At 44.2% G+C, this 12,500-nt stretch overlaps 1 protein-coding gene across 4 annotated transcripts in view; it reads right to left on the minus strand.

The window, feature by feature from the left end:
- Positions 1 to 12,500, minus strand: part of LOC122267849 (uncharacterized) — a 413,856-nt gene that overhangs the window by 286,365 nt on the left and 114,991 nt on the right. For all 4 annotated transcript variants that reach the window (XM_086555728.1, XM_086555729.1, XM_086555727.1 and 1 more), the window contains exon 3: positions 2,967 to 3,106. In XM_086555728.1, coding sequence (XP_086411854.1) covers positions 2,967 to 3,106 — 140 coding nt within the window. The remainder of the gene's footprint in view (positions 1 to 2,966; positions 3,107 to 12,500) is intronic.

Consider the following 12,500-nt stretch of genomic DNA (forward strand, 5'->3'; position numbering starts at 1 on the left):
CCACCTCCCCCTTCCTACCCACATCCACCTTCTTAGCCTTCTGGGTTTCTTCAATATATTACCGTATTAATTATTCAAAGCAGTTTTCACAGCGCCGCCGCCAAGCCTCCCGCCCACCGCCGTTATAAGTGACGTGATCTCGTGAAATATCGCGAGAAAATCCGACCCACTGAATATAGGTCTTCGTTACTTGATCGATCGTGGCGCTCTGTCAGACGCCGTGAGGATCTCTCCGCTGGTCACTCGATCGCGATGGTGATTCGATTATGCCTATTACTGTTATCTATTATCTATCTATAGTTTTTTTTCTAGATCTATCTATGTGTGTGTGTTTATGTGTGTGTGTGTGTGCGTGTGTTTGGGGGGGGTATGTTTGTATGTGTGTGTGCGTGTGTTGTGGTGTGTGTGTGTGTGTGTGTGTGTGTGTGTGTGTGTGTGTGTGTGTGTGTGTGTGTGTGTGTGTGTGTACGTGTGCGTGTGCGTGTGCGTGCACGTTACTGCCTAAACCAGCACTGTGATTCACACAAGCTAATGTTTCCCACAACCTCTAACTACTATAAAACCCTATCGGCCTTACGCATAATCTTCAATAAAAACCCTCAAACCAACACAAACAAAATCACCCGCGCCCAACAAAACAGCCCTATCCCAAACCACCCACAAACGAACAGACCACAAGCCACAAAACAACAACAAAAAAACACCACCACCACTACCACCACCACCACCACCATCCCCCTAAGCCTAATCAAGCCCTCGATTGCGTCATCGCCTCCCCGATTCACGTCTCAATCTACTCCTGCTTTATCCAGGAGGGGGAGCTCGTGGGACCGCCGTCTGACATCCATCTTTGTACTGTGTGATTTAGTTCCTTCCGACGTCGAAGGGTAATTTACTAGCGCCGGGGGCCACTTACAGCAACAAGAGGGAGGGGGAGGGAAAGGGGAAGGGGAAGGGGAGGGAAAGGGGAAGGGGAGGGGGAGGGGGAGGGAAAGGGAAAGGGGAAGGGGAGGGGGAGGGGGGAGGGGGGAAGAGAGGCGTGACCCGTCTGTCTGCTTGACTCTCTGTCGATTTCTTCTTATGTCTGTCTGTCCGGTTCTGTGTTGGTTTGTTTATGTCTGTGTGATGTCTGTCTGTCTGATTTGTCTGTGTGTTCGTCTCTCTGCTTGTCTGTCTGTCTGCCTGAATGCATTCTGTCACCTTTTCATGTGGGGATAAATTGGAGTGAGGGAGAGAAAGAAGGAAAAATAGATAGAAATTGAAATAGGGCTAAATGCCCCCCCCCCTCCCCCCAAAAAAAAAAAAATAAAAAAAAAAAAAAATATATATATATAGATATATATATATATATATATATATATATATATATATATATATATATATATATACATATATTAACCCAAGCAACAGAGCCACACAAGAAGAAAAAAAATAACATAAACACGAATAAATGCAAAGAAAAGCGCAGGGAACATCCCAGGCGATATGCACGTGCATGCAAGGCCGGCGTCGAGCACCCTTCCTCGAGCCCACAAGCTGGAGTACATAATAAAGACAACATAGACCTCGGCGTTCTCCCAAGAGCTCTTGTCATCCACGATACAACTCTTTCTCGCCGGCTCTCTGTCGAGGGCTCGGGGAGATGCAACAAAGCTCTCATTTGATGCAAGGAGTCTCTGGAGATATATTTTCTTGTTTACTGCATCTTGCGGATGTCTCTCTCTCTCTTCTTCTTTTCTTCTTCTTCTTCTTTCTTTCTTTCTTTCTTTCTTTCTTTCTTTCTTTCTCTCTCTCTCTCTCTCTCTCTCTCTCTCTCTCTCTCTCTCTATATATATATATATAATATATATAATATATATATATAATATATATATATATATATATATATATATATATATATATATAATCTTCTCCCTCTCTCTCCTTCATCCACTCTCCCACTCCCTCCTCCTCTCCCGTCCGCAACCTAATGGAACACATACATCAGAAGGAAAAATACATTCATAAAGGGGAAAAAAAAAGAAAGAAAAAAAGAAAATAAGAAGCGTCCCACCATGTATAAACACTTCCCCCATCGAGCAGGTGTGACAGATGTTTCCGGCGAGAAGTCACAACAATTTCTGAACTCGTGCCAACACCAGCTGGGACAGGTGGCGGCGGCGGGCACTCGGCCCTTCGCCCTGGCACCAATATCTGGATGTTTGCGGCACTGCGCGCGGGGAACATTTATTGTATAACCTGGTGGACCTTTCCGTATTGCATCCCTGGTATTTAGAAAAATCTAAAAATGTGTGTCTATGTATACATATATATACATATATATATATATATATATATATATATATATATATATATATATATATATACGTATATATATTATATATATAAATATAATATATATAATAAAATATATATATATATATAATAATATATAATAATATATATATATATAATATATATATACACACAACACATATATATATATACATATATATATACATATATATATACATATATATACATATATTATATATATATATATATGTATATATATATATATATATATAAATATAAATATATACATATATACAATATATATATATCTATATCTATATATCTATATATGTATATATCTATATCATATATCTATATATATATACACACATATGTATACACACACACATATTAACATATATAAAATATATATATATATATATATATATATATATATATATATATATATATATATATATATTATATATATATATACACACACACATCACATCCACAAACACACAAACACACACACACACACATACATATATGTATATATGTATATATGTATATATAAATAAATATATATATATATATTTATACACACACACACACACACACACACAAACACGTCATCCAGCGGCAAAAAAATGAAGAAAAAAACGACAACAAACAACGGCAAAGACACTCACGGCCATCTCCTCGGAGCGATAGGACGTGAAGGTGTGTTCATCCTGCAGAAGGACGCAGAAGAAGGGTTCCCACGTAGCCAGAGGGACCTTGTCTGACCTCACTGAGTTGCTCGGTCGGTGACACAGGCGTACTTCGCGGTCTGCAAGAGGAGGAATATAGAGTTAATAAAATGGAATGATTGATTGAATGATTGATTGAGTAGTAGTAAATACTTATTGAATACCATAACAAGTTACTCATAAAAAGTAACGGAACTAAGCCCTAAGTAAAAACAATAACAATACACTCACAACAGATATAAACACGCCATAAACACTATAGAATAGATAGAAAAGCAATCTAAAATAGCACAAGCTAAAAAAAACAAACAAACATAAAAACGAAAAAAAAACAAAAAAAACATAAAAACGAAAAAAATGAATCAAGCAAAATGTCAAGCAAAAAGGATTCAGCAGCGAGCCACGTCCGGATTTTTCCCTCGGCGTTTGTGTCCCAACGTGTACATGATGCTTTTTGTTGTTGCTGTTGTTGTCTTTGGTTTTGTTTGAGGTGTTTTTTTTTTATTATTAATTTTTTGCACATGTCTGTTTTCATGTTTCGTGTTAAAGAATAAATGTTTTTTTTTCTGTGATTAAGGTAATCTAGTTTATAAATAAGTGAAACGCATACGCGAGAATATAATAGAAATAGAGATAGAAGTAGAAAGATAGAAGCAGAAAAAAGAAAAGAAAATATATACATATACATATATTTATATATACATATATATATATATATATATATATATATATATATATATATATATATATATACAAAGTGAGAGAGAGAGAGAGAGAGAGAGAGAGAGAGAGAGAGAGAGAGAGAGAGAGAGAGAGAGAGAGAGAGAGAGAGAGAGAGAGAGACCTTGAAAAAATTACCCAATGCGATTAGCAGCACCGAAGTAAAAGCGCGAACGGGACGTGCAATTAAAGCCATCAGTGGCACTCAGGCTCCCCCTCCCCCCTCACCTCCACCCCTTCCCCAAGCGGACGCCCTGGCAGTAAACAGTCGTGAGGTCAGAGAGAGAGATAGAGAGAGAGAGAGAGAGAGAGAGAGAGAGAGAGAGAGAGAGAGAGAGAGAGAGAGAGAGAGAGAGAGAGAGAGAGAGAGAGAGAGAGAGAGAGAGAGAGAGAGAGAGAGAATAGGAACTATGCCTAAACGATTTGTACAGTTCATGTTAGATTCTGAGACATACATTGTTGGTAAAGCAGATATTAGTGTGACCCTGTCAATCAATAAGCTAGGGCAAAGCTATACATAAGACATAGTAGTGCATGTATATCACTCTAGAGAGGCCTTGCAATTTTATCTATTACAGGCAAAGTCCTTGTGTTTACGTAATATATCTGATAAAATGCCGTCCTCTATAAAGGATGTTGCAATACTGTACAATGTTTTACGTTCAATCCTTTCACGAAATTCTTCAATTAGAGGACATATCATTACATAGTGGTCAAGAGTGTGTGAATAGGGCTGACTGCACAACTTGCATTCGGTTCCCCCAGCAGTGTTTGAAACACTATACTCCCAGTAATATTTGTAGCCAAGCGGAGAGAGAGAGAGAGAGAGAGAGAGAGAGAGAGAGAGAGAGAGAGAGAGAGAGAGAGAGAGAGAGAGAGAGAGAGAGAGAGAGAGAGAGAGAGAGAGAGAGAGGAAGAGAAAGAGAGAGAAAGAAGAAGAGAGAGAGACAGAGGAAGAGAGAGAGACAGAGACAGAGAGAGGTAGGGAGAGAGAGAGAGAGAGAGAGAGAGAGAGAGAGGAAGAGAGAGAGAGAGAGAAAGAGAGAGAGAGAGAAAGAGAGAGAGAGAGAAAGAGAGAAAGAGTGTGTGTCGGGGTGTGGGGGGGGGGGGGGGAAGGGGCGCTATCACCCGCACGACATCGCGGTACGAGGCTCATGAAAGCCGAGGAACGACCTTGAGTGTGAATGTGGCGGTGTAAACAAATTAAAGTACCGGTTTCCCGTAGCCCGGGCGTCGCTGCCGTTGCTTGGGTCGGTTGCATCACCAGCAACGAGTCGCTACTCTTGGTTTGTCGTGACGATTAGGAGATGAAATTACATCCCTTCTTCGCCTACCTCTTCACTTCGTCTGCTTCATGTTCATGCTTCCTCTCCCCCGCCTCTTCATTTCCCTTTGCTTTTCCATTCGTCTCCCCCCCCTCCCCCCCGCTATGCAATCATTTCAGTCATTTCATTTGAATTCACTTCTTTGCATCTCTACTTTCTCTCTCTTTTTTTTTAACATTTTTTTCCCTCTCCTTCACGTCATGTCTGGAAGGGTCATGTCTCCGTCAACTTCACTCTGACGCCGCGGGTCTTCTTCATCTCCCGTGTTCTACTTTCCGAAAACTTTTTCATTAATTTGTTTACTAGTCACAGTTCCTTCGGTAATAAAATCAGCCTTAACTTGAAGTCTTACGAGTCCACTTAACCTACAAATGAAATCATATGGAGAGAAAAAAAGTGAAACGGATAGACACAATTTGAAAAAAAAAAAAAAAAAAACGAGTCACAAAACACGATTTCCCCAAAAGGCAATAAATCAGGATAAGATAATCAACAATTACGGTTTAATACGGCGGCCATGTATCTACGTCCCTCGCAACTCGACCCACTGACCATAGAACACCTACGTTATCTGAAGGGCCGTATACCCTACCTTTGTTCCCTGAACCTTCTCCTGACACATAAACTGCCCAAGACATCCCCTCGAGCCAAACCGTTTTCTAGGGACGTCATCTTGCCTACCTTGCAATCTCGCTCCCACGTCTGTTGCCCTCGATCTGATCGCCGTTGAACAAGCTCTTTCTGTTTCGTTTTGTTTTTCGTTCTCGGTCTCTTGGTTTCGAGATCTCTCTTTCTCCTCTCTCTCGCTCTCCCATTCCTCTCACCTTGTCTACCCTCTTCTCTCTCTTGCAACAACAACAGATAATACACAAATCAAGTCTGTACATCTGGATACACGCTTGGGTAGACGCGCATATGCACAATACTGCGAGTAAGTATGTATATGTCTATGCATGCGCCATCGAGTTCAGGTAAACATACGCACATAAACACACCGACACACACACATAGATGGCCCGTAACTTCGACAGGGAGATATACAGGTTCGTTCCAGATCTTTTCGCCTATAATTGTTGCGGTCAGGTTTCGAAGTAATTGTCTATAATTAAGGGAGGGATCCATTCCTCACCCAACGTAGGTAAACACGGGGCTCTGGTGACAAATTAATCATATGAGCTTCATCTCTCGCGCAAACGTTTAGCTTATAACCGCCAATTTGGTTTGGAGGATTCTATGGCTCTTCGGCTCTCGGTAATGACGCAGGAACATTCTGCTGAGGATTCAGAAATATCCAAAGAAAGGTATGAGATATGCCTTTCTTGCCGAGGCTCAAAACACGCCGCAAAGTTATCCTGCAAAGCTTCCAGACTTCCCTCTTCCCGGTCAGAGATCGATGCTTTACGTGAGAGCTGCGACGTTGCGGGAGCGTGAGAATGTGCAGGCCACGTCACGCACGCTCCCCAGGCCCGCCACCGCGTCACACGGCTCTGAGTTGTGAGTGAGACTTGAGCTTGGATAAAAAGAAAAAAAAACAGACGTTTCGTCTATGAAAACAGCAAAGCGACTTCTTACGAAACATTACCCTTTGAGAGTTCCTTGCAACATTTAGCCCTAGTCATTGCACAAGGGCTTCGAGCAATGCAGTAAACGAGGATGATCACCCAGAGACTCTGGTTCATCAACCTTCGCTTTCTACATTATCATTCCTAACTGCAATTCCTATCGCAACTCCCCCGCCGCCATGCAAATCCAAGCATCTTCCGTATCAATATGAGTCTTCCTCCCGGTTCGTAAATCGCGTCTAAGTGTCTCTGTTGGCCCCTTCCCTCTTCCTCATTCCTTTGACCCGAATTCCCTTTGTGGTCATTCCAGGAACGGCTTCTTCGGAAGAGGAGGCGCCCTTTTCCCTCGGCCTCCCCAGCGCAGAGAGACTCAGTCAAGGGCACTAAGGGACGCCGCCGCGCCTTCAGGACTTTTTGCGTTTTTTCTCTCTTTCATTTTTTGTTGGTCCCTCCGTGCGATTGACCTTGCAAGCTATTGTTCCAGTGGAGAGTTCCTAAGTAGTGGGATATTTTTTTTTTTTTTGACATCCTTCCATGAATGAAGGACCGCGCTTCTTCTCCTGCGGGGGAAGGAGAGTGTGGGCGAAGAAAGCGGGAAGGGCGTGGATGATGTCCTTTTATTGCCCCCATCGCTGCGTGCGTCGAATTCATGGATCCTGTAATGACACAGGAGATTCGGCAGTGCTCTCGATTTTTATTGGACTTGGATGTTCTGCCGTTACGTGTATAGTCTCCGGTTACGAGGAGTAATTACTGTAAACTTTACGAGAACAATCACGTGCGTCTGGAAGGGTCAGATGAGAGAAAGAGGAACATTGGAGTGTACAAGTCAACACAGCGTGCGTGTGGGACAGAGGGGCGTATGGTGAGTGGGTGACGACGAGTGTGGATTACGTGTGTGGCCTCTTACAAACAGGGACACCATAAAGCATCACGCTCACGTTTCTCATTATTCTAATCGCCGGGAGACGCGAGAGAGAACAACCAAACTAATAATAAGGTACTCGACGCTTTCGCCCATCTCCCACCTTCGGTTCCATCATTTGAATATATCGTTTCTTTCAGGGCTTCCCCTCGCCTTCGCCGGCGTCACTCTCTCACGCCTTGGACCCTCCCCCCTCACCCCCTTCCCTCTCGTCCCTTTTCCTTGCCCTCCTTTCTATTCATCCTTTTTATCTCCATTTTGGAATTCTTACAAGCTCCAAACTTCCTTCTTTATCCACAACCTCCGCTTCGTGTCTGACTCATGACTACATGCACAACGTCAGAATAAATTCCAATTGACATGCACCAAAGCCTCTCTGAAAGGTTTGCATGTAGGTCTCCCAAGGTTAAAGAGATGCTTCGGGAAGCGAGCGGAGATGATAAAGACAGAGAAGGGGATAAGGACCACGTATGCCCACACGACGAGATACCTGCCATGTGCGAATGATCATGAACTAACTGTACATCATGCGGGTTGCAAACCGCTTCGTCATGCAGAGACAAGGCTTTATTTCATTTATTCATCACGTGCGCATTCTCCGCCGTGACAATCATGCACTAAATATTATAAGCAACACGTCATGCTACGCCCTAAACGATCGCAACCCCTGTAGTTAAGTCACGCCAATTTCATGTGCAATTTTGTGTACCGCTATAACGCCTACAGCAGCTAATGTCATTTTGCAGCTCTTCGCACACGTTCTCCGTAATAATTCGGCACCTGATTCGTGTAATCTAATAATAAACCTTTGTATAAGTGTAGTATAAATCTCTCGAAGCATTCTTATAACTTAATTCAAAAGTGATATCAAAACCGCCGCACTGTCTTTAAAGATCTCATTTTCGTGGCGACTGCTATAATACCTTCCTGTCTTCTCGCCCTGTTGTATCATAGCGCCCGCACACTCTCGCTACGACGCACACCCATCACTCGCGCAATGCGCTTCACTCGCGGTCGTAACTCGTTACTGTCACTTGGACGAGTCACAATTCTTCTCACATTAAGGGGAATAATTCAACTTTCTCGCCCAACACACCGTCAGAGGGCGTGAGGGAAAGTGATATTCCCTAATGTCGGTGTCACGGGAATAATTCACTCTCTTATTTTAGAATGTTGGTTAAATCTAGCGAAAAGTTATATATATAATCTATGACAGTGAAATGCCAATGAGGCTGGGTGTTCCGCACAGGAGGCGCCGCGGTTTCATTTTGGGAAAGGAGATGTAGGCACGGGCTTGTGACGGCGCGGCGAAAGTAAGGAGAGAGAGAGAGAGAGTAGTAGAGTAAAAATTATCGTTCTTGCAACTTTTCGCAACAAACTAAATGAATAATGCATGTAATGACGCAAATTTACGCCCGCCCAATCCGCTATCCTATCCCCCTCCCCTCCTCTCGAATTTTCACATGAAAGCAGGAGAACGTCGAACGATCTGCAGCCTTTAGACCACTTGGCTGCTGCTGCACCTGCGGGGGGATGAAATTCCGCGAGGACAAAAGGAAATCCTCTCGCGCCATTCTCCAGGATTTGCAACATTGGTATCTCCCGACTCACATTGCACACTTATAGAGCCCGGTAAACCCCCTCCCCCTCTCCCCCTCCCCCTTCTCACGCGATCCCTTCCTCCGCAGATCGCTGACCCAAGACAAATCATTCCGCTTAATGTCGTGACTACGAACACGAGATGGCGTTACGTCAGTCGCTCACATTACTCACTGCTGGCGTTCTCGCTTCGGAACAGGAAATGCACTTGGGGGAGACGAGGAAAAGGGCTGCCAGTGAAGAAAGTCTGGGGGTTAAATTCTAAGGGCGCTACATCGTTGCATGAGGGACTGATAGGTAAATTGATCGATAGACTGATAGATGATGTGATAGACAGATAGATATACGGATGCAGAAACTGAAAGGATAGATAAGAAAATAAATCAACCATCACAAAAATAATAATACGACCTTCTTCAAACAAAATTAAATGTTAACTGCTAGACCATAATTACCCCCCCCCCCATCTCTCTCTCTCTCTCTCTCTCTCTCTCTCTCTCTCTCTCTCTCTCTCTCTCGCTCTCTGCCTTCCACAAGCATATCAATTACAAGCAAATTTATAGAACATGAGAATATCTTACGACTGAGAGCCCTCCAGAAATATTTCATCTCATTTGAAGTGAAGCGAGACAATACGGTTTGCTAGACAACTCCATTCACTCGCAGGAGAATGCACACGCGTTTGTTGTTCGTGCCACGACCCATGTGGATAGACTTGTAATGCTGTTCCCGAATAGGAACTATATTGTTTGTTTCACGTGGATACACTTCCGATATATGAATAGACGATGCAATTCACTCACTATATTTCTCTTGCTTACTCTCTCTCTCTTTCTCTTTCTCTGACACAAAGGAGCTGCCAAACACAAGCGTCATTTCCACGCTGGTCAATCGAAATCCGGAATTCAATAATATTTCGGTTCTTCTTGTGGCTTATGGAGTTCTGTTCAGCAAAGTTGTTGCGGGAAGACTTCGAGCGGCAATGCAACAATGTCGAGAAAACAAATACACTCGTTTTACACTCAGACACTTGTAAAGAACCAGTAAAGGAGGGAAAAGAAGAATACAAAACGCTCGTATTAAACACGACACGAGAAACTGTCGTAACAGGCATGCATGCACATTGCACACCCGCTTATGAAAGCAGTGAATGATACCGAAAAGACACACACACACACGCAAATGCACATAGCAGAGTAGCAGAGACACACATATAAATAAAAGAATACTTACAATAATCAATCTTAAGACTCCTTAAAACAAAAACCTAAATCAAAACCAACAACGGCACAGCCACTAACAAGACTACACACCCGCAACGCAAAAGGAGAAAGCACTCAAGCAATAATCAAGCAACGGACCCTCCTTGACACACAACACGAAGAAAAACAATAAAAAACAAACAATAAAAAAAGAACACATGTGAGATCACCCACGAAATCCCCAAACGCACCTGAATATCATACCCGTGTAAAAGAGGGAGACAAAAGAATGAATAGAGAAATCAGCGAGAGAGAAACCGCCATTTGCCGGAGCTCGAACAAGGGCTGGTGACGGTGCGCAGAAAGTGAACAGAAACGTTAGCGTGGATAGTAACGTGACGTCTTGGTGGCTTGGGGAGGGATGTGTTGGCGTTGGTAGTTGTGGTTGCTGTTATTAGTTAGGGGGGGGAGTGGTAGTGGTTGTTGTTGTGGTAGTGGCGGTGTTATTGCAGGTGCGGTTGTTTTGGTAGTGGTGGTGGTTAGGATAATTGGTGGTTCTGTTAGTAGCTGTTATGGTAGTGGAGACTGTTATGATAGTTGTTATGGTTCTGTTTGAGGTGACGGTAGTTATAGTAGCAGTGATATTTCTTCTAGAAATAGTGAATGTTCTACAGGTAGTCTCGGTTTTCCTGATGCTGGCTTTTCTTGCGGCTGTTCTTCTGTTCGTGCTAATTGCCCTTCCGATGGCAAATTACCGTATTTGCCCACGGCGATAGCGACGGGGGTTCCGATTTTGCCGATTGTTGCGGTAGTAATTCTGCCGCGACTTGAAGGCGTGCGGTCTGGCGTCGGACCTGAGCTTTCGAGGCGGCGACACCTGCGGTTTCCCTCGAAAGGCGAAATGGTCGGGCGTTTAGCAGAGGCGAAGTATATGCTGACATGCCAAAACACGCGTGGAATGAGTGTTATTAAGCTTTGTAGAAATTCGAAAGGGTTCGTTCGGAGAAAATGGAAATGAGAAATGACACTACATCGGGTGGATGTAATAGCAAGAGAGAGTACGGTTTCCATGTCGTTTAAAAAAAAAACGATCGAAAGTGTCATAGACAAATGAAGCCACGAAATGCGTTGGCGAGGAGCGTAGAGGCAACCGCCGCGCCGGCTTGTTCTATTGAGGCTATCCACACACAGCCCAGTTAACTAATGCTCCTATAGATCAGGTTACGTCTCGGAGCTCACGGAGCGTGTCGGTGCGGTTCCCCGGAGCGATCGCGGCTCGATTACGGAAGGCGGGAAAGAGAAAGGCCTGTCTGAGCGCCGGCGATTGCCTCGTTAACGTGAGAACTAGCATCGACAATTTTAGGAAATTAAAAGTGTGTTTTAGAGGAAAGGCTAGCGTGAAAGGTGGTAACAATGGCTCAGTCGCGGTGGTCATTCGGGACTGAAGCGGGCGGAAAGAGAGAGGAGGGGGGGGGGTGGAAGCCATTATAACGGCGGGGGCGGCAACTACACAGGGGGAAAACCTGGACTTTGCAAAGGCACTAATAATCAGTCAGGGGAAATTACCTTTCAGGACGCACACGACACCTCCCCTTTCCCCCTACCCTCCCCCCCTCTTCATTCAGGACGCACATGACACCTCCCTTCCCCCCTCCCTTCCCCCCATCCTAACGCTGCCCGTCACGCCATTTGATGCATGGGTAAAGTGCAAAATGCAGCAGGAAAATCGCGGTAATGACGCTCTTTTCGACTTGACAAATGGCAGTCCGCTCGTGATATGCATTCGCGAGATATTATGCGGGTTTTACAGGCAAGCGCGACCTCCGGCTTGGTGAGAGGGGGGGGGGAGTGGGACGGAAGTGGGTCGGACACGTGGGGAGATTTGGAAGGGGGGGGGGGGATAGGAAGGAAGGAAGGGCGAGGGGGACGAAAAGGATAACAGCTGCCATAATATCCGGAGATTTACTATGGCCTCACCCAAGTCACTTCCCTGTACTGCCATAACATAACACGTCACACTGTTACGCGTCTGTTGGTAGGCCTACTCTTCTGTGGTCAGAAAAGACGGCCCTAGTGAGGCTTTTCACACGTAATGGCTCGTGTCTGCAAGAAACACAAGGGAAACAGGCTTCTTGAAACGA

The sequence above is a fragment of the Penaeus japonicus genome, unplaced genomic scaffold (genome assembly GCF_977035675.1).
Source record: "Penaeus japonicus unplaced genomic scaffold, GWHDUDI00000001_assembly GWHDUDI00000031, whole genome shotgun sequence".
Taxonomy (NCBI): Eukaryota; Metazoa; Arthropoda; class Malacostraca; order Decapoda; family Penaeidae; genus Penaeus; species Penaeus japonicus.